At 40.5% G+C, this 21,061-nt stretch overlaps 5 protein-coding genes across 5 annotated transcripts; 3 read left to right on the top strand and 2 right to left on the bottom strand.

Annotated features, from left to right (window-relative positions):
* Positions 1–147: 147 nt before the first annotated feature.
* LOC139299857 (immunoglobulin lambda-1 light chain-like) lies at positions 148–2,366 on the top strand. Its single transcript, XM_070922793.1, has 4 exons — positions 148–207; positions 300–625; positions 1,366–1,399; positions 1,951–2,366. Exons 1-4 carry the CDS (start codon positions 168–170, stop codon positions 2,280–2,282), a joined length of 732 nt encoding a protein of 243 aa, XP_070778894.1. The 5' UTR covers positions 148–167; the 3' UTR covers positions 2,283–2,366.
* A 1,584-nt stretch (positions 2,367–3,950) lies between these two features.
* LOC139299991 (uncharacterized) lies at positions 3,951–7,667 on the top strand. The gene is made up of 7 exons (XM_070922954.1): positions 3,951–3,957; positions 4,544–4,611; positions 4,936–4,983; positions 5,153–5,217; positions 5,326–5,363; positions 7,067–7,146; positions 7,596–7,667. Exons 1-7 carry the CDS (start codon positions 3,951–3,953, stop codon positions 7,665–7,667), a joined length of 378 nt encoding a protein of 125 aa, XP_070779055.1.
* A 2,924-nt stretch (positions 7,668–10,591) lies between these two features.
* LOC139300183 (immunoglobulin lambda-1 light chain-like) lies at positions 10,592–12,212 on the bottom strand. The gene is made up of 3 exons (XM_070923193.1): positions 12,153–12,212; positions 11,733–12,060; positions 10,592–11,113 (listed from the first exon to the last, which is right to left on the bottom strand). The coding sequence occupies exons 1-3, from the start codon at positions 12,190–12,192 to the stop codon at positions 10,753–10,755; spliced, it is 729 nt and encodes a 242-aa protein (XP_070779294.1). The 5' UTR covers positions 12,193–12,212; the 3' UTR covers positions 10,592–10,752.
* Positions 12,213–13,051: 839 nt separating this feature from the next.
* Positions 13,052–14,828, bottom strand: LOC139299988 (uncharacterized). The gene is made up of 3 exons (XM_070922952.1): positions 14,735–14,828; positions 14,474–14,600; positions 13,052–13,722 (listed from the first exon to the last, which is right to left on the bottom strand). Exons 1-3 carry the CDS (start codon positions 14,826–14,828, stop codon positions 13,443–13,445), a joined length of 501 nt encoding a protein of 166 aa, XP_070779053.1. The 3' UTR covers positions 13,052–13,442.
* A 4,584-nt stretch (positions 14,829–19,412) lies between these two features.
* Positions 19,413–20,692, top strand: tspan10 (tetraspanin 10). The gene is made up of 3 exons (XM_070923956.1): positions 19,413–19,502; positions 19,677–20,272; positions 20,386–20,692. Exons 1-3 carry the CDS (start codon positions 19,413–19,415, stop codon positions 20,690–20,692), a joined length of 993 nt encoding a protein of 330 aa, XP_070780057.1.
* The last annotated feature ends 369 nt before the right edge of the window (positions 20,693–21,061 follow it).

Raw genomic sequence — 21,061 nt, 5'->3', positions numbered from 1 at the left:
CATGCAGATTTATGCAAAGCTCCTCCTCCTGTCAGTCACTCTCAGTTTCAGTGTTATATTAAATTGCTCCTCCAGCACCTCCTCTCCTCATCCTCCAAACCCTCTAATCTGTCAGCAGTAAACTCACTTTCCAAGTTACAAGGCCATTCTCAGCACACACTGACAACATGCTGGCGACCCTCTGCACTCTCATCACTGCTCTAACATGTAAGGAGGCTGACTTACTGCAGCTTTGACCTCATGTTGGATTCATCAGTCTGTGTGTTTCTCTTGACTCCATGTCGTCTTGTTGTTTCCAGGTGTGAGTGGTGTGACGGTGGTGACACAGAAGCCTCCTGTTGTGACGCTGAGGAGAGGAGAGACAGCCACCATGGACTGTAACCTGGGGACTGTTACTAACAGTGGAGCTCGCTGGTATAAACAGACTCCTGGAGGAGTTCCTCAGTATGTACTGAGGTTTTATCACAGCAGTAGTTCTCCAAGCTATGGCTCTGGTTTCTCCTCTCCAAAGTTCACATCTACTCATCAGTCACAATCAGATTATCGATTGATCATCAACAATGTGGAGGAGGGAGACTCAGCAGTCTATTACTGTCAAACATGGGACAACTCTGTTAATGAGAACGTATCACAGTGATTTACACTGTGGCAAAAACCTCCTCACTGAACACTTCTGCTTTTTGAGTCACATCAACTAATGCTCTCTGTAACGACCCCACATAAGACCTTAAAACTGACTACAAATCAGTTTACTCAATCTTTTCTTGAAAGACCTCAACCAACAAAACACAGATTGAACACTGTTACAGGACAAAGACAGCCTGAAGAGTCCACTATAGCATGAGCCATCTTTCTGTTGAATTATTTCTTTAACAAGATATATATATATATATATATATACATATATATATATATATATATATATATATATATATATATATATATATATGTATATATATATATATATATATTGGTTTAATTTGATACATTTGAGTTTTGACTGCAGCAAGTTACACTTAAAATTACTCTCACACCATCCCTGCAGTCAATAACACACATGCAAGTTGAGCTGCATTGTCTGAATGATGCTGTTTTGAAGGAGAACATTTCCTCATTAACATTAGACTGACTTCACTGATGATATCTGGACTTTTAACATCTCAAGCATGAAAACAACATGATGCAACAGAAGATTCAGAGTCAGTCCTCAAGTCCAGCAGTGTTTTGGAATATAAGCAGACTGATGAAGGGAATGACATGTTGACAGTGAAAGTTGGTCTCAACAGGAGGTTTCAGTTCCACTCTGCTCATCAGTGAGAGTCAGGAGGTTTTTGTACGGCCATGTGTACAAACTGAATCACTGTGGTATTCGGACAAGGCACCAAGCTGATTGTGACAAGTAAGTTCTTTTTAACTGATCATAAAACAAGATAACTTTTCTCTTTCTGATCCATATTGACTGAAAAAACTTCAATTCATGTGTTACTTCTTCACTGAATATGTTGAATGTTTAAAACATTATTAAATAGATGTTTTGTACATCAGCTTTGGAACCAGGCTGTGTCTTTGAAGGAAAGATGTGCCGATGATCATGACATGTGAAATGTGTTCTGCAAATGCTCCACAGTTTTTTTTGATGGTTGAGGCATTTTTATGAGATGGGCAACTGCAACTCAATATTTTTGACAATTTATGAGAAGTTTTAACAATGCAAAAAAAAAGAGTAATTCAAATTACAATATCAGCACTGAATTGCTGTGTGTGTTTTTTACTTGCTAATCTTTGAGGATAATTTAGAATTCATCATAATTATATATTGGCTGAATTTTCTTTTCTTTGGTGGTTAGATAGAAACGACTGGAGCAAAGTGACAACTGATGTACTGTAATTTCTCATTGTGACTGAAATTGATTCCTAATTATCTGATGAATGTCCGTCATGTATTTTCAGGCTCTAGCCTCCCTCCTCCTGTCCTGACGGTCTTCCCTCCGTCCAGTGCTGAGCTCCAGTCCAACAAAGCCACTCTGGTCTGTCTCGCTGCTCTGCCCAGTGAGTCTAAGGGTTTTGCAGATGTGAGCTGGTTGGCTGGTGGGAGTCCAGTGAGCAGTGGGGTCTCTACCAACACCGCTGTTCAGCAACCAGACCGCACTTTCCAAATCAGCAGCTATCTGGCCATCCAGACGTCAGACTGGAACATGGATAAGGTTTACACATGTAAAGTGTCTTTGGGCTCCCAGACTTCAGAGAAAAACATGGCAATGTCTGACTGCAACATAGAATAGAAGGCGACTAGATATATCTGCATCTTTCATGCTAGTGCTGTTTCACCTCAACAAGTTTTAGAAATTTGAATGTCTGATGTTAGTTGGTGGAAATCTTTTAGCTTTGCTGTATTTTTTGTTTAAATAAAAGCATTTTGTTTGAAAAAGTACTGCTTTTGACTTTTTTATTGAAGTGAAAACTAGAGGAAACACTCCAATAGTTACAGCTCAATTAAATATGAAGCTAAATATTAGTTAATTTGCAGCAAGTTCACAGTGCAATCGTCCATTTTTAGTCATGGATTCTTATTGACTTTATACTTATAACAATAATGGAGTTACTCATTCGATGAGATAAGTTGGGAGGTGCCTCCCCCTTATTTGTGTTAACAACCCATAGGAATTATTTGAATTTTGTTTTCAGTAATAAAGTAGTCCCTTGTTAAAACTCATATCTCGTTGATACTGCAGCAGCATATTATCATATTGGTTGCTGCAGGTGCTCTAGTATTTATGGATCTGGTTTTCTTTAGTTAGCCTCTTAAAACCAAGTCTGACAAAAGTTTTAGTTCAAGTATAAAATATATAAAATTGACCTGATTTATTTTTTTCAAGTCAATTTAGTTACTCAGCTTACTATTGAAATTCAATGCATTTACTTTAACTTCATTTGAATGTAACTGATGTGATGTAATTTTTTCATTCATTCATAAATGCACTTACAATTACTTGCCAGCAATGTGTAAGAATATAATACACAGTCTCTTTCAGAATCACTTCATGTTGAATTCTGTCTCTCAAACAGACACACTAATTATTCACTATTTTTATCAACATGTTAAATTAGAATATTAACTGCAATAGTAACTATATATAGATGCCAGACAAACAGAGGCAGCGAAAGTACAATATTTCTTCCTGAAATCTAGTGTAGTCCTAGCAGAAGTATTAAAGTACAAGTACCTCAAAGGTGCAGGCTACTTAAATAGCTAGGCCACAGTAGTAGTCTGCAAATGTACTGCTTTTATAGTGATTTTGCTCCGCTGCACATTGTTTCATACTGTATCCCCCGCTGTGTGGAGCCAGACACTTTATACCTGCCAGACTGGAGTGCAGCTGTAGCCACATGAAGACTTATTCTGAAAGTCCCTGACCGGATGTAGCAGGTAGTGTCGTGCCCTGCTCGTGCCTGGCTGCTGCTGCTGCTGCTGCTGCCGTGCGGATGATTAAAATGTCTAACTTCTGTTTTGACAGATCAAAGACCTGGATCGCTCTGAGACGGCTTGACAAAAACGGTTCGTAAGTTTCTGAGTAAGTTTACGATCAGTGAGAAATGATTTGCCACTGATGTTAACTCGGTCTGTGCGTCTGTGTCCATGGCAACCAGCCTCTTCAACCCATTAAAGACTAGCTGGAGATTAAGCGCTCATCTTTTTCACGAACACATTATTCATACATGAAGTTTTTTTTCTCTGTACTTCAGTAAATGGTCAGTCACTGTAGCTGGTGAAGCTTATATCTACACATCGACAAAGAAGAGAGAACAGCTGCTTTTGACTGCTGAGTGCTGTTAGCTCTCTGAATGGCCGCCCACATCTCAGATTTATAAAGTGGTTCAAAGAGGGAATGAAAACCCTGTTTAATGTGAATGTGGGATTACTGTGAAGCAAAATCATTCCTGCCAGCTCCATGGCCGGTGTGTGTGTGTGTGTGTGTGTGTGTGTTTGTGGTTGTAAGCAAGTTTATTTGAGTTAATAAATAATTTACTAATGCTTTATAGATCCGTTATAAATCATTAATAACAACAACCTTTGCGTCCTGAAATATCTCTAGTTGGTGAGTTGTTCGTAGTCAAGTCGTTAATAGATGCTCAAGTCTGCAGATATAAATGTTAACAAGTCATTAATAAAGGGTCATGAGTTTCTCACTTTCTAATAAGAAAAAGTTATTAAGTCATCAGCATGCACATGTTAAGGGATTGATGGAGGGTTTCTTAGAATACATCAAGTCTGCAGATTAAAATGTTTTAAGAAACACAAAACACAAAACTAGTCTGCTTTGAATAACAATTGGTGTCTGATGTGATTTCTCCCACATAAAAAAAGGTTCCATTATCTTGTTAAAGATTATTAAATTTACATCTGCTCCTTCTCCCTCGTTGAAAAATCCAGGATCAATGAATATGCAAATATTTTCAATGTCGTCTTTTCCTGAAGGTCAGGGGTCAAACTGTCCATGGAAGGGGTTGTATTAGGTTGCATCTCATGTTGTATCTGTTGCAGATGACGGAGTGGTGGCTCTTCGAGAAGTGTCCATTCCTCCAGCAGCTGAGGTCACCATGATCATACAGGTGTGCAGCTGGTCCACCTGCAGCGTAGGAGGTTCACACATGGAAGTCAGAACTGAGGGTTTAGAGTGCTCGCAGCAAACACAGGACTTGTGTAGACAATTGTGTTTGTTGTAATTCTTACTAATTATTTTCCGGTACATACTTCATTATTATTGTCAGTTGTTGTTATTATTCTTGTCTATTTATTTTCACAACTATTACTGTGAATGTGTTAAGCATATGCCACACACACATTACATGAAACTATGGATTTAAAAGAAATAACTGAAACTCTCTGGCTGTTTTTTTTTTATATTATATTTTTGTTATTGTATCTCTTTTCAGATTATCACCGCTACCTTTGGGCTGAACTCTTCTGATGTTATATTGAAGGTACAACAACTCCTTTGCCCTCATGTTAGAGATGCAGGCCAATGTCTGAATGTTTGTCTACAGAATATTGTTAAAAAGAAAGAAAAATCAGTTTTTGGTTGTAGCTGAAACTGTCAGAATACTTAAAAACGCAGTGAGCTGGATCACTTCTGCTTTCATCTGTTCGCAGATAAGAAACCATCGTGGCTGTCTGATCCCTCTGAACAGCTCGATCCCCGCTAACAGCAAGCACATGTAAGGAGGCTTGACTGTAGACATTAAGTTCCATATTTCTATACATCTATTCAGTGCACACTCCATTTATCAAGCACTTATTGTTGTGACATGTATCTTTCACCACAGGCCATATGTGCTCGAGGTAGCCAAGATCTTTCAGCATGGTAAGAGTGTACTCACCTTTTGTGCTCTTTGAGAGTGTTTCCTTAAATTGTGGGCCAAGATCTGACCAGGGGCCTGTCACTTGGGCTTCTACATTACACCACACTGTTAATAGAATAGTGTGATATTTTGGGAAATACACTTTCTAGACAAAAGTTTGATGCAAAGATTGATAACGATACGTTAAATGTGAAGCTACAGCCAGCAGCTGGTTAGCTTAGCTTAGCATAAGGACTGGAAACGGGGAAATTTCTAGCCTGACTCTGTCTGAAGGTAACAAAATAGGTTTAGGGTTACTGGCACCTCTAAAACTCTCTAACTTTATATCCTCTATGTTTAATTTGTTAATCATTTTTTATATTTTGACTTTTGTTCAGATTAAACAAACAATGTATGTGTCAGCGCATTCGTTGATTTGCACAAAAGAGTCAAGAGGAGTTCTATTTCACAAAAATAGCAAATTTATTCAATGTATTAAAGAATCAAAATTTATCTTTCACGAAGCAATTGCTTAGATCAGAATAGGAAAAGGGTAAGGGAGTGAGAATTCTGAAGTTTTCTGTCCGTGCACACAGTTTTTCATTTAGTGGCTACACTCAATGTAGCCCTTCCCATATAGTAGAGCCTTGTGGTGATTGGCTCTCCACTGGGTAGTATCCGCATCGTCCTCATCTGACTCCAATCAGGTTTCTTTGTTTCTTCTGCGTCAGAGCCGGCTAATGGCCACACACTCTGAGCGTTGGGGTTGAGCAAATGGCCCCCACCCTCTGGAAGATGGTGCGGGATGAATCTCTGCTGAGTGCGTTGTTCTCACAGTCAAGACACAGATGCATTCATACAGGATATGATAACGCGACAGTTACAATTATCAGCTCTGCAGCTGTAGTCTCAGGGTCAGGGAAGGGAGGGAAGTACAGAGGTTTGCAAAACAGTTTCATGAACTCAACAATACTTCTCTTTATTACATACAGCCATTCATTTTAAAGCATAACATTGTATTGTATTTATTATTTTAATTCCTAACATATGCAAACGGCATTAGTGACCTTTAGAGGTGCTGATAGGCAGATTTTATTACCTTTGGGCAGAGCCAGGCTAGCTGTTCCCCCCTGTATCCTAAGCAAAGCTAACTGGCTGCTGGTTGTAGCTTCACATTTACCATACAGACATGAGAGTGGTATCGTTCTTCTCATCTAACTCTTGGATAGACAGCAATTTGTCAAACTTTTCCTTTAAACTACCTACAGGCTAAGTCAACATGTTGAGGGTGGTACAATCACTGGCAGTTTGGGGTTTGATTCCCATACTGAGGCCACTTGAAATGAATGCTCTCATGGAGCTGTAAGGAGATGTGTCTACTAAACGGACCTACTGAGAGTGACAGTCGGTAAGGATTTACTTTAAGTTCCCCTATTTAGCATTCATAAACACTTAAATATTATAGCTGCATACTATACTACAGTTATAAAGCATTTATTAAATGTTTATATTCTGCTTATACATGCTAAATAGGGGGACTTAAAGTGTTACCAATTAAAATACAATTTCATACGCTAACAGCCCATTTAATAAAGCAGATGACATCTTTTTACTGTGCAAATATCACTTTAGATTATGACATAAATGCTGTTTTCATAAAGTACAGGTGCAACCCAAAATCGCCTGAAATACATTTCAGCTGTAATTGTGATTTTTCTGTTCCCAGTGCGTCCCAAGCCCAGAACCATTCCCATGACTGTGATCAACAAGAGCATGAAGACCAGGCTGCAGACTATTGACAGGAGGGTAAGACACACTAACTACATCGCGGTTATACAATAACTACTGGTTTGGTTTCAAAGTGTCAACGAGGAGATGATCTAATGCAGAAAAGCACCACTGAGAACAATGCAAAAATACATTTTCTGTGGTGAGGTGGAAGTCTGTTAGAACAAGTTAGAAATGAATTTGTGGTAAAAATTTAGATATTATGAAAATTGTATTTGGGGCACATACAAAAAAACCCAATATGGACCAAACAGAACATCTAAAATCTGCCCAGAATAAACAGAGCTTTTCTAGTTAAAAGTGTTCACACTTCTTTCATCAGAAGATTAACAGTGCAGCATTTTGTGGCCATATGTTTACTGTAAACATATTCATTTCTACTTAAACAATTTACTATTTCTTCATGGATCATGAGGCTTTTTTGTCGCTTGCCAGAACCTGAATTGAGATTCCACGTTTCATTACAGATTCAGAGACTGGAGGATCTTCTACCTCAGATCAAACTCAGGCGCAACGAGAAACTAAGCGAGGTATTTTAACTTTCCTCTAATCTTTCTACAACAGTGAACACAACATTAACCATAACACAGCCATGTTTATGAGTGTAACCATGGCAGCTTACTCATGGCAAATGTTTTGGGGTTTTTTGTGTGAAAATGTGACAATATGAATGGGATAGTTTGTCTTATGATTAAACTACAATAAAGAGGTATTTTACATTCATATGCATCTCTACATCCACCTGACCATGGCCCCTCTGTCCTGCGTCAGGAGATCGAGTGTCTCAGCCAGAAGTTGAGGTTTCTCCATAAGAGAATGCAGGTGAGTCTTTCTGATCAAACATGATGCACATCCAACTTCCACTCAGATTGTCTTAGATTGATGCATCAAGGCTTTTTGTGTGGAGTCTCTTTCATGATGTAGTGGTTTAGTGCATTTATTCATGCATACCTTTCTCCCATGGCTACAGCTGCAACCTTGCTTAAGATTTTACTTGTATGATACATACATACGTATTGCCATTTTTCAGAACTTATTGTTGAGTATTTTGCTGCAACAGTCTAAGAAACACTCTCATGTATTCTCCAAGTCTCTGCAGTCTGTGTTGCACACGCTGTTCTGCTCTGTTGCAGGTGGCAGATTCTCGTAGCTGGAAGGGGGTGCTGACCAGAGCCCCTCTGTGGTAAACCGACACCCACATTTCAGGCCGTTTTATAAGACACAAACCATCTGTGGGACTATGGTCGCACTCATCAGTCACTGCAGGTTTGATCACCATGTGAGGATGGATCATGATCTGGATTTTTACAATTTGTTCTCATAGACCCATGTGTGCAAGAAACTGTTTTATTACAACTATACATATTAATTATTGTCAATACCATACTTATTGATGGTAAACCTCAGACGTCCTTCCTACAAAGTATTTTCAGTAGATTGTTTGAAAAACAGAAATCTTTCATATATTTTTTTCTGTCTGGAAATGTTGTGAGAAATGTTGAGTGTCACTTTGGTATAAATAACGAACAACATATTTGTAACACTTCTGTCGGGCCTGACTGAATGTAACCTGCTATATAACCTGTGTGTATCATGAAATCAATGAAATAAAGGGAAAAAACTTGACTTGCTGCAATATGCAGAAGTGAACCACACAGCCTTGAATACCATATTATTCTAATATAGAGTCCATGCTTCATCATTTAATAATAACTGTATTATCTTGGATCTCTGCAGGGTCTGATGGGCCTGCCACTCAGAAAACTGACATTCCTCCATGTTTGCATGGTTCTTTGCTTTTATTTTCTTTTATCAGTTGTGAGAGAAGAAGCCAGCTGTAACAAATGTTGGACAATTTCCTGCCACTGTAACAAATTATGCAGAGGCACTGAATACCAAGGTACATTGAAGCTAAGCTAAGCTAATAAAATCCAAATTTAAAAAAGCCAGATCAGATTATCTACTCAAGACGGTATTTTGCTACATTAGCTTCTTAATTATAATTATAATTGCAGCTATCAGTAACTATAAGCTTAAGGGAAGTTAGAGAGAGAGCTTTCATGACTTCACACTCTGTCCAGATGTGTCAGAGACTCAAAAAGCAGAAGTGTTCAGTGAGGAGGTTTTTGTCACAGTGTAAATCACTGTGATACGTTCTCATTAACAGAGCTGTCCCATGTTTGACAGTAATAGACTGCTGAGTCTCCCTCCTCCACATTGTTGATGATCAATCGATAATCTGATTGTGACTGATGAGTAGATGTGAACTTTGGAGAGGAGAAACCAGAGCCATAGCTTGGAGAACTACTGCTGTGATAAAAGTATAAAACAAACTGAGGAACTCCTCCAGGAGTCTGTTTATACCAGCGAGCTCCACTGTTAGTAACAGTCCCCAGGTTACAGTCCATGGTGGCTGTCTCTCCTCTCCTCAGCGTCACAACAGGAGGCTTCTGTGTCACCACCGTCACACCACTCACACCTGGAAACAACAAGACGACATGGAGTCAAGAGAAACACACAGACTGATGAATCCAACATGAGGTCAAAGCTGCAGTAAGTCAGCCTCCTTACATGTTAGAGCAGTGATGAGAGTGCAGAGGGTCGCCAGCATGTTGTCAGTGTGTGCTGAGAATGGCCTTGTAACTTGGAAAGTGAGCTTACTGCTGACAGATTAGAGGGTTTGGAGGATGAGGAGAGGAGGTGCTGGAGGAGCAATTTAATACAACACTGAAACTGAGAGTGACTGACAGGAGGAGGAGCTTTGCATAAATCTGCATGGTTTGCAGTCTCCACTATTGTCGATGTCTCTGACCCCAAAATATTACAACATCATGATCTGAAAAGGCTTCCTGCAGTTGTATTGTCATAGATTTTGTTTCTTTGTTCACTTGTGATTCATCAGTATGTATATTGTTTTTGAATCGCCATATTTGCTTGATTTATTTGGAGTTTGCACACATCAATGAAACGTAAACTGTCTCTGATTGATCAAATGTTAATAATGAAACCATCAGTGTGTTTCCAGTCAGAGACAGTTCCCTCAGGTTTTGCAGAGAGCTGACACTTGACCTCTTCATTTACATGCAGCTATAAATAAGGAGAGGAGGCCTGCAGGTGCATCCTGGGAAGGAAGAGAGGGAGGAGTAGAGAGGTGATGCTTCACTGACGGAGGATGAAGACTCACTTTCATTTGCTCATTTCATCTGATTTAACTGCTGCAAGCAACTAAAACCAGGCAAAGCGATGTTAATCTCTCTGTTGTGCTTTTGTTGCAAATGAACACCTAATAACAATGAAGCTTTATGACTTTAAATATACATACTCAAGTTAGAGTTACACAGAAATATGTCATTTTAGACACATTTTATAGAACATTATCGTTTTAAATGACGTTTTCATGAGTACAAATAAATACAAACACTTTTTTTGTTCGGAGTTTTTTTTAGTTTTTTATTGATGAGTCTTGAAAAATGCAGCGATTGCAAAGCAGATACAACACCTCCACCTAACTGTCACAACATTTATTACAAGCATGCGGACACATCTCTTCTAACATGTGAACCTTGTAACGAGCAAACAGCACAAACAGTAAAGAAGCAGATCTGAAATGCTCACTCTGCTGCTCTACTGTTCTTCGGGGGGACAGTCTGACTTGTTGATGTTTTTCTCTGAAGTCTGGGAGCCCAACGACACTTTACATGTGTAAACCTTATCCATGTTCCAGTCTGACGTCTGGATGGCCAGATAGCTGCTGATTTGGAAAGTGCGGTCTGGTTGCTGAACAGCGGTGCTGGTAGAGATCCCACTGCTCACTGGACTCCCACCAGCCAACCAGCTCACATCTGCAAAAGGCCCAGACTGACTGGACAGACAGACCAGAGTGGCTTTGTTGGACTGGAGCTCAGCACTGGACGGAGGGAAGACTGTCAGGACAGGAGGAGGGAGGATGGAGCCTGAAAATACATGACGGACATTCATCAGATAATTAGGAATCAAGTCATTAATACAAATCAGCATGACAGTGACAGATTCATGTATTAGTGTTGTTGACAATATAACAAACAGGCTGAAGAAGTGAAGCATTTTAAATCAGGTACAACATTAAAAATCATCACCTAAAATATGAGCAGTGTTCCTCTTTAAAACTAAATCTAACAGTCACGATCTCAGAAATATTTTGATGACTTCAGTATCATTTTTAAATGGTGTTTGATTTCTAAAACAATAATTTCAGTCACTGTGACAAATTACAGTATATCGGTGCTCACTTTGCTTTTGTGATGTCTATCTAACTATCAAAGAAAGAATAATGATGATATATATATATATATATATATATATTTAATATATAAATCATGTTAAAGATATAATTCAACAGAAAGATGGCTCATGCTATAGTGGACTCTTCAGGCTGTCTTTGTCCTGTAACAGTGTTCAACCTGTGTTTTGTTGGTCGAGGTCTTTCAAGAAAAGATTGAGTAAACTGATTTGTAGGCAGTTTTAAGGTCTTATGTGGGGTCGTTACAGAGAGCACTAGTTGATGTGACTCAAAAAGCAGAAGTGTTCAGTGAGGAGGTTTTTGTCACAGTGTAAATCACTGTGATACGTTCTCATTAGCAGAGCTGTCCCATGTTTGACAGTAATAGACTGCTGAGTCTCCCTCCTCCACATTGTTGATGATCAATCGATAATCTGATTGTGACTGATGGGTAGATGTGAACTTTGGAGAGGAGAAACCAGAGCCATAGGTTGGAGAACTATAGCTGTGATAAAACCTCAGTACATACTGAGGAACTCCTCCAGGAGTCTGTTTATACCAGCGAGCTTCACTGTTAGTAACAGTCCCCAGGTTACAGTCCATGGTGGCTGTCTCTCCTCTCCTCAGCGTCACAACAGGAGGCTTCTGTGTCACCACCGTCACACCACTCACACCTGGAAACAACAAGACGACATGGAGTCAAGAGAAACACACAGACTGATGAATCCAACATGAGGTCAAAGCTGCAGTAAGTCAGCCTCCTTACATGTTAGAGCAGTGATGAGAGTGCAGAGGGTCGCCAGCATGTTGTCAGTGTGTGCTGAGAATGGCCTTGTAACTTGGAAAGTGAGCTTACTGCTGACAGATTAGAGGGTTTGGAGGATGAGGAGAGGAGGTGCTGGAGGAGCAATTTAATACAACACTGAAACTGAGAGTGACTGACAGGAGGAGGAGCTTTGCATAAATCTGCATGGTTTGTCTCGTATCTTCTGTAAAGTCTTTTCAATCTCCATTATTGTCAGTGTAGGTGAAAACTTAAAAATATGAAAATAATTGTCTGGTTTATTGCATTGGTTAGTGTACTGATAACCTCCACGGTAAAACCACTAGCTTTTCACTAATAAATCCATCATGGTAGTCAGTTATTTCTTTTTAACTACATTTCAGTGTTCATAGTATTGAGTGAATCTTGCAGCTCTCCCAAATAACATTAAAAAAATTGACTTCTAGTACAGTGCTGTTACAATATTTTCAAAATTGCTTTTTTTTTTTTTGGTTGTGGAAGAGAGGAACGAGGAAATGATGAACAGGTGAATTGTTTCTGCTCTCAAAAATTCTTCCAGATAGATCAGAAACAGGGTTTAATGAAAAGTGTGTTTAAAAACTATATATATATATATATAATTAATCCCAGCGTTGGTGGTTTGATCCCCGGCTCCTCTTGTTCACATGTTGAAGTGTCCTTGACCCTTATGGCAGCTCCACCACCTCTGGTGTGTGTGTGTGTGTGTGTGTGTGTGTGTGTGAATGAGTAGCACAATGTAAAGTGCTTTGTCCTGCTAAGGTTGAAAAATGAGTGTAGTCCATTTACAATGTACCAAATGTTGATTAATATAAGTTGCAAATTAATCTATTTTTAATAATTCAAATACAAACAATGGTCATACAATGTTAATCAATGTGAATAGAATCTATATACTGTATTATATCTTAATTCTTCTACCTTTACAGCCATTATGTTACTTTATGTCCAGGTGTTAATGCACACAGAGCAGCAGGATGACAGTCGAGATAATTTGATAAATGCTGCTACCTCGTGGTTGAAAATGATTTTATACAGAAATGTAAAGATAAATACATTTTTCGGAGATGTAAAAAGTTCCATAATCTTTTCCACTCCAAGCTTCACTCAGTCTGTCATATTTATGTGACCTATTCTCACGTCACACTCATCAATAAAATTATATAAAATAATCATCTTCTTCTGAAAAATATATAAACATATCAACTCTCGTTTGATACATCAGCATTGATACAAGACAAAAAGCCAGGAGGTCTAGGGTCTCTGTGGCCCTCTCTTCCTCGCTCTGATCCGTGTTGGCCCCGTGATAATCCCCCTGTCGGGAGCCCTCATCTGTGCTCGCAGTGGAGACCTCAGACCAACGCTGGGGGGAATCCTCTGCACGGGCCGCTGAGGCCGAGTGACTCTGCCGTCCTTGAGGTCGTCCACAAAAGCCTCCACTCTGTCAAACTTTGTGGTGAGCCTCCCCAGCTCGTCTTTTAGAGTGTTAAACTGACTGTAGAGGTCTCTCAGAGCGTCTGACAGAGGCTGGATCCTGGACACAAGAAGAGACATTTGGGAAAGTACAAATGAAGTAAATGATGTCAGTATTCAAATGACCAGTCAAAGAGCTTTGGCACTGTTATGCCCTGCAAGGTCACATTAAAATAGAAACAACACATAATCAAGAAGAGAACCAAGTCCTCATGAAAGTCACGACATGCTGCTAAGCAGGAACAGCCGCATCATCTGCAGGAAACATCAGGATAACAGACATAAAGGAAGTCCCTTAAGAAAAGTATAAAAATAGCAGAACACTGAGCCTGCAGTCCACCTGAAGTGGTTACTCAGGAATGTTCACATCAAACTTAGCTGTTGGTATCATGGTCCAGAGCCGAATCTCCACAAGAAAGGGTCAGTAACTTGCAGTAATATCTGCCAGAAACACTCAATTCATCAGAAGGCTGAAACATTTCCCGTATTCTTTTGGCACAATCTCCCCAGTGAGGTCATTTGCAAAGCAGAGGCGGCCTCGTGTGGACCGGAGCGATCACGGATCACATTACTGGCTCTGACAGGTCAGTGGTCACGTGCAGAGCAACGGAAGTTACATAATTCCTAATTTCGTACGACTGCGAGGAACAATGAAATGTTCACTGACGTCACTGACTGTTGTTCATCTCGCACATTTCACCTCTCTCTTACACAACATTTCCACTTTCTGTTTTTACTCTTCTTGTTCTCGCTTCTTCGTCTCCCGTCACTGCAATTTACAGTCAGTCCGGTCAGAAGCCAGTGGGACCCACCTGTTGTATTCAGGCAGGACAGACGCGTGGTCATTGATGAGCAGGTCTTTCACTTGGGTTACAATGGCAAATTTCCAGTTGTCCAGTACCTGGGTCAGATTGGAGCAAGTCTTACCGTTGGTGTGTTCTGCTGAAGACAGACACAATATTAGGACTTTGTGACCCTGTAACTCTACAAACAAAATCTTGATTTAAGTTCTTTTGAAATGTTTGATAACCATTTACAGACTGTGGAAAGAGTGACAACACATCGTCCCCGACCTTTAGGGTCCCAACGTGAGGTTTCCTGTTTCCATTTCTGAGCTCCGCATGTTAAGACCATGCAGAGGAGGACCAGAAGCCCCTTTGTCCTCATCTTGCTGACTAACAAAAACAGAAATATAAGATGTGGCTGCTGCTGACGTTTAGTAAGTAAGCACACATGCTTCACGCACTTTTACTTCAAGAAAACCTCTGACACCTGGTGACAAAATTAGGATTTCACATAATATATTTAGTTGAATCTGCACATGATTCATGTATTTCTTTAATTTAAGATAATAGGAAACCAAGACAGCATATGGATTGCCAGTGGGTTTTACTATACCTTTCTGTGGAGTAGTGCCAGGGGTCTTTCCAGGTCACAGCGGCAGAGCTCACTCTGCCGTACGATCCCTCAACAGTGACACACTGAGAAAACATGACCTGAGCAGCACTCTCTTATAACTGCCTCCCTAATCTCCCGGAGCCGTTCCCCCACCTGCTCCCACCCACTTCAGTGATGCAGGGCTGCGACACACTCTGGTCCTTTAAAGCATGCATTCACAGACATATAAGATGGCATTCAAAGGCAACACACACACACATACACATGCTTTTCACTCCTGCCTCTGATGTGTCTACTACAATAATAAATAACCCACAGAGCCTGAGTGGGAGGTCCTGATAATCCCCTATCTATGCTCCATCTACTGCACTCCCTATGGGCTCTAATCCAGAAGAGGTGTTTGATGTAGCTGTATGGCTCCGGCGTAGCATTCTTACTGCCTACTGTAATACAATCTGCTCAACATCTGGGCTACGACAGACCCAGCCAGCAATGGTCTCCTTAACCGTCAGGGGTGATGAAGCTGAAAATAAGGGAATGAAAACACACATCGTCTGGTGTTAATCATTTTAATAAAATAGAATATTTCAGAGAATATTTACCTGTGTTCCTCACTTTGGGGCTGCAGCAGATCCTACGTAAGTCGGCTTTGTTGATAAGTGCTTATAGTCAATTTTAAAACAGCTGTTATACGGTAATGAGACACATATATGGCCCCCAAGAGATTCCCCTAAACACCCCTAACTCAAATAAACTGATGTCTGAGTTACTCCAGCTTGACGTTAATCCACCCTTGATGAGTCTAGATAGTTTATGTAGAAATAATCTCATTGCTGATAGAGGGTGAAGCAACACATTTGTCTTCAGTGTCATTGCAAAGACATCTTTCTTCGATCTATAATCTGGACAGGCAAATGCAGCTGGACCCAAAAGAAGTAAAATATCACCAAAGCACATTTTCCTTTTCTTTTTTAAATACCGGGCAAAAGGAGTGCCTGTCCTTGTCTGAAATGAAATACCTTTTGTCGCAAGAAATTCCATCTCTGATCTATCCCAGATCAGCTCTCCTTATTCGTTTTGAAAAACTATTAAAGCTGCTGCATCCTGTGGTGATGTCTGCAGCATTGAGATATGACATGAGGTTTTCATCACTGCTGAAAAGGAATCTGACTGGGCAAACGGCCCCTGCCATCTGCACCAACTTTAAACCCATGGAGACAACCTTCTGTACTGCACGCTGTAAGTGGGATGAACATCATGCTGTCTGAACCATACATCTTCAGTGTTGACAACACTACAGAATGAGTTGGATTCCATTCAAACAGTGGAAAATGAATACTCTCTGAATCCCCCCCAAAAGATATACGTATAAACAAGGAAACTGTGGGATTTGTAAAGATTTGTTAACGAAAAACTATCTGACAGCATAATCAGGTCTGTCAGCAGCAGTCTGTCAGTCACAGTAAATTAGATGGTTTGTAAATCTGGAATGATCTTTCCTAGATGTTCACCCCTTTTTCCTAGATTCAAAATTGATATTTAAGTCTTTTTTGGGGGTGATGGTTTATCTTTTGATCACAGACTGAAGTTCATTGTTCGCCCCGCTTATTATTTTCCACTACATCAGTGGAAATGTGCAGTAGCAGCAGAGCAGTGAGAGAAGGTATGTGTTTTATGTGCAGTGGAAGAAGTACTGAGCAACACCTCCAGGTACAAATAATCCACTCCAAGTACGAGTCAAAACTTTACCAAAGTGAAAATACAAAAGGATCGGTTATGCAGCAGAAAGGCAACTGTTATAGTGAATTGTTAGATTATGATTGCTGATTATTTTTGCAGCATTTTAGGTTGTAGCTAGTCAAAGTAAAGCTAATTTACTTTTTATTTGTTTTATATGTTGGATTTCTGTAACAATGCATCATCTTTTATGAGCTGATGTTGTGAATGTAAACCCTTCTAAGGTAAATGTAGTGAACTAGAAGAATAAAGTAGAATAGGATGGAAATATTCTACCTCAAGTAAATGCACACTGTTGCTTTCCACCACTGCTTACTGTGTATCTTTGTAGAGCAGTGCATACAGGGATTATAACCTTCCAACCACACACATTAATATTACTAACTATCCACACAAAGTTATCTGGAAGGTCGCTGATGAGTGTGACAAATTATAATTAGTTTTTCTGTTAATACACATTAATATGGAACAAATTCATGGCAGCACTAATAAGCCTTATAGCTCCATCTGGAGTCCACCAGCAGTCAGTAGGCTGACTTCCTTCCAGCTCCCTGCAGCTCAGTCCAGCACAGCCAGAGGAAAGAATGACAGCAGCTGACCTGCAGAGCCAGAGAGTGAGATAACCAGGCCTCTCTCTGTCTGTTTTTTAACTCAGCGTCACATTTGCTCTCTCACGTGCTACTTGTTATTGACTCACAGCAGCACTACACTTCATGATCACTTCATCAGAGCAAAATCAGGAGGACGGTTAAACTGAAATATATGTGAGGATTCTCATGTTTCCCACTGAGTCACATGACTGTCAGCGATTATAGAAGGAGGCAGATGACCAATTTGACTTTTAACAATTATCCTAAAACACGAGGCATGTAATCATTTAGATTCGGTTCATACTTTAAAAGAGCTGCTGCAACCCTGATCTGATTTTGACGACGGATCGTCTTCTTAAGTGGACCAAAAGGTGCATCATTTGATGAGGTTGCCATGTTTACTTGGCTAGCTGCTAGCTTACAAAATGCAATGCATACATAAATGAGGTGTTTTTTTCTCTTGTTGCTGGCTGGCTGCTGGTTTCTTCTACCTCCAGTGTTTGAGCTAAGCTTTGCTAAACACGCCATGGAGCAACTGCTCAACTGAACGCAAAAGAAATTGACATCAAACATTTTCATGAAATGATCACATTTATTCTCTGTGGATAGTCTACAAACACACTTTCCTCAGTGGGAATAGTCCTGATATTACATTTATCATTTTATTTAGATTATTTTGAGTTATTACTGTTATCTCTTTTAACTGTTTTATTCTGATTTTATCTGATGTATCTGCCATGAGGCCTGGAGTAGTTGACAGTTGGCCTGAGTGTATTTAGAATCATTAGTGTTCATCGCCATCTAGTGGTCACCATGAGGAACTTGTGGTGAACACTTTCAAAAATACAGTGACCAAACAAGCGATCAGAAATGAGCTAACAAAAAAGATTGTGGAATGACTTGTGGCTCCACACAGAACATAGGGAAACACAGAATAGCAGGAAAATAACTACACTACGTGGGAGAGTGTTGCATGGTGAATTTTGTTTCTTCTGAAACACAGTGATAGCCAAGCAGGAGCCTGTAACATGTAACATTAACAAGCCTGGATCACCTTCTCTCATTTCCATAAAAGAAAGGTGCTGTTTGTGATCAAAGCTGCAGCTGTGAGATGAATGGACCAAGAAGATGAGCTCACTGTGCTGAAAAGTGTTAAATCCTCTGGACGTACACCAGGACAGCCTGGGCTTTCTTAACTGTGTGGAGACGGCTGGTGGAAACTTCACACTTTGATTGATCTTCTTATATTCCAACTGGCAAAATAAATTCCAGTCCATAATACCAGAATGATGAACTAAAATGATGAACATGATCACCATTATAGGCTACCTGCTAAACATCAGCATATTAGCATTGTCATTGTGAGCATGTTAGCATTTACCTGTGCATTACAGCTGTGCCTATGTCTTGTTCTATATCTTGTTTCTGCTTTCCTTTCCTATTAATCATCTCATGACCCCTCTCGAGAACCCCTGTGGGGGCCGGGACCCCCAAGTTGGGAACCACAGCAGTAATCAGTCAAGAAACTGAGGTCCAAACAGACAGGCTGGGTAAGATTATAGCTGGCCAGGTACTAAATCATGAACTAAAAAATCTGATCTGCACATATTAAATTACAAGTTGTTTTTCCTGACTTGATGATCAATAAAGTACATTTTTCTTTTCTTTTTCAATACACACACCATTTTCTCTTTAACTATCAAGTGCAATCAATTTCTTTCATAACACCTCTTAGAGGTCTGTGTGAGTAAACCTCACATCAAAAGTCCCTTGTTCTAGCCAGAGTCCCACTGTGTGTGAGTCTCTCGTACATGCTCTGATAACTGTAATCTCCTCACTGTGACTCTCACATGATGAAGAAATCCCACGCCGGGAATCAGCCAGAGGCTAAAACACTGCATGGTTTCTCCACCTCAGCTCACATGCTCCTCTGTTCGTACTGCAGCGAATGCTCCCCTCTATGTTCCACTTTAGCATTGTGTCCAGCTAAAAGCACAGGGAGAATCGTCTCCCAGTGACTGACAACATGAGGAGATACTTGTTGATGAAAAGGATTCCTTTGCCGTGGTCGAGGAGGGACACTACGCAGAATGAGTCCAGTCCACTCATACCAAAGGTACGGGTCACTTTTGAACTTGTGTTTTGTTATATTAAGTTGGTATAAGGGGTCGCTTTGGAACTTGTGTTTTGTTATGTTAAGTTCCTCAAAAGAGTACCTCTCTGTGTAGTAAAATGTTTGAGGTAGTTCTCAAAAACTATGGCATTTAGTTGCACTCCTGTGTGTCCAAAGGCAGGCCCTGCTAAAGAGGACTCTGCAGAGCTTGACCATGTCACCACTGAATTTCACCAAGCAGAAACAAACAACGGACAGGAAACCAACAGCCCTGCATTTGCAAGTACCCAACCCTACCACAGGTATTCTTTGATGGACTACTTCCTAAAATACTTCCTGTTCCTATGCAATCTGGTGTTCACGGTTCTGGGCCTGGTGGTTCTTGGCCTGGGCATGTGGGGCCTCATCAGCAAAGAGTCGTTTGCTCAGGAGAAGATCGGCAGTATCGCCACCGACCCAATGCTGATACTTGTGACTCTGGGCTTCGTGCTGACTATGCTCTGCCTGTCAGGCTGCGTGGGAGCCTTAAGAGAGAACTGCTCCTTACTGAAGCTGTTCTCTGCCGCGGTGCTGGTGCTCATCACAGCCCAGGTGATGACCGCCATTATAGCCTACAGTCTACAAGATCAGATTGGCGGCTACCTGAGGTCAGGGATGTTAGCTGCCATGGTGCGCTACCAGGATGATCTGGATCTGAGGTTCATCACGGACGAGATTCAGACAAATCTGCAGTGCTGCGGGGCAGATAACTACCGTGACTGGGAGATCAACATGTGAGTAGAGGGTGACTAACTTGGATTTATCTATAAAAAAAGTAATGGAATGCATTGGAAAAAGCTTGTGTGCTGCTGAGAGTGTCAGTGGATATTATTTTTCCTTTCCTCAGATATTACAACTGCTCAGCTCCAGGGGTGCTGGCCTGTGGCGTCCCTGCAACATGCTGTGTGGACCCTTTGGAGAATGGCACAGTGTGGAACTCTCAGTGTGGTTTAGGAGCCCAGCTGCTGGATGAGTTTACTGCTCAGAGTGTGATCTTCCTGGGCGGTTGTCTGGGGGGAATCTCTCGCTGGATCGAGCAGCACGAGGGCCTGATCGGGACAGTTGGAATCGTCGTACTGGGGGTCCAGATTCTGACTCTGTTTATCACTACGCGACTGTTAGAAAGCATCCAGTGGCATAAAGTTTACATGTAACATGGGGCGATGAATATATTGTATGCTGATATTTAATGAGTGCTAACTGCTTTTGGATCTCCACCTTGTTTGTCACCTGTAGTAAACACACTGTAGCCCCCAAAACCATAAGAACAAAAACCTTCACACAGCTTGATTGAAAAGGATCACATGACTGCGCTTGTTTTGCCAGTGGAATAACTACTACTTTAAGGAAGCTAATTCCAACATAAAATGTCAAGGTGACAGACCAAAGAGCATTTTTCGGCTGGAAAAAGACCATATTTTGATTCAGAAAGACATTTAAAGTTTCAAAGCCCAAGACAACATATTTAACATTTAGTTACAAAGCCAGCGATGCCTTGACAAACTCTAAATATACAGTATATG

The sequence above is a fragment of the Enoplosus armatus genome, chromosome 17 (assembly GCF_043641665.1).
Source record: "Enoplosus armatus isolate fEnoArm2 chromosome 17, fEnoArm2.hap1, whole genome shotgun sequence".
NCBI lineage: Eukaryota > Metazoa > Chordata > Actinopteri > Centrarchiformes > Enoplosidae > Enoplosus > Enoplosus armatus.
This window is presented reverse-complemented; position numbering and strand designations above follow the sequence as displayed.

What these genes read in the sequence shown, in the direction of transcription:
- LOC139299857 (XM_070922793.1), top strand. Translation starts at nt 168, where the DNA reads ATGCTGGCGACCCTCTGCACTCTCATCACTGCTCTAACAT. An exon ending in TCTCATCACTGCTCTAACAT is followed by an intron (nt 208 to 299) that starts GTAAGGAGGCTG and finishes TGTTGTTTCCAG; the next exon opens with GTGTGAGTGGTGTGACGGTG. An exon ending in CACCAAGCTGATTGTGACAA is followed by an intron (nt 1,400 to 1,950) that starts GTAAGTTCTTTT and finishes ATGTATTTTCAG; the next exon opens with GCTCTAGCCTCCCTCCTCCT.
- LOC139300183 (XM_070923193.1), bottom strand. Translation starts at nt 12,192, where the DNA reads ATGCTGGCGACCCTCTGCACTCTCATCACTGCTCTAACAT. An exon ending in TCTCATCACTGCTCTAACAT is followed by an intron (nt 12,061 to 12,152) that starts GTAAGGAGGCTG and finishes TGTTGTTTCCAG; the next exon opens with GTGTGAGTGGTGTGACGGTG. An exon ending in AGCTCTGCTAATGAGAACGT is followed by an intron (nt 11,114 to 11,732) that starts ATCACAGTGATT and finishes CTTGATTCCTAA; the next exon opens with TTATCTGATGAATGTCCGTC.
- LOC139299991 (XM_070922954.1), top strand. An exon ending in AGGTCACCATGATCATACAG is followed by an intron (nt 4,612 to 4,935) that starts GTGTGCAGCTGG and finishes ATCTCTTTTCAG; the next exon opens with ATTATCACCGCTACCTTTGG. An exon ending in AGCCAAGATCTTTCAGCATG is followed by an intron (nt 5,364 to 7,066) that starts GTAAGAGTGTAC and finishes TTCTGTTCCCAG; the next exon opens with TGCGTCCCAAGCCCAGAACC.
- LOC139299988 (XM_070922952.1), bottom strand. Translation starts at nt 14,828, where the DNA reads ATGAGGACAAAGGGGCTTCTGGTCCTCCTCTGCATGGTCTTAACATGC. An exon ending in CTCACGTTGGGACCCTAAAG is followed by an intron (nt 14,601 to 14,734) that starts GTCGGGGACGAT and finishes TGTCTTCAGCAG; the next exon opens with AACACACCAACGGTAAGACT. An exon ending in GTCCTGCCTGAATACAACAG is followed by an intron (nt 13,723 to 14,473) that starts GTGGGTCCCACT and finishes TCTTGTGTCCAG; the next exon opens with GATCCAGCCTCTGTCAGACG.
- tspan10 (XM_070923956.1), top strand. Translation starts at nt 19,413, where the DNA reads ATGAGGAGATACTTGTTGATGAAAAGGATTCCTTTGCCGTGGTCGAGG. An exon ending in CCAGTCCACTCATACCAAAG is followed by an intron (nt 19,503 to 19,676) that starts GTACGGGTCACT and finishes GTGTGTCCAAAG; the next exon opens with GCAGGCCCTGCTAAAGAGGA. An exon ending in CGTGACTGGGAGATCAACAT is followed by an intron (nt 20,273 to 20,385) that starts GTGAGTAGAGGG and finishes TCCTTTCCTCAG; the next exon opens with ATATTACAACTGCTCAGCTC.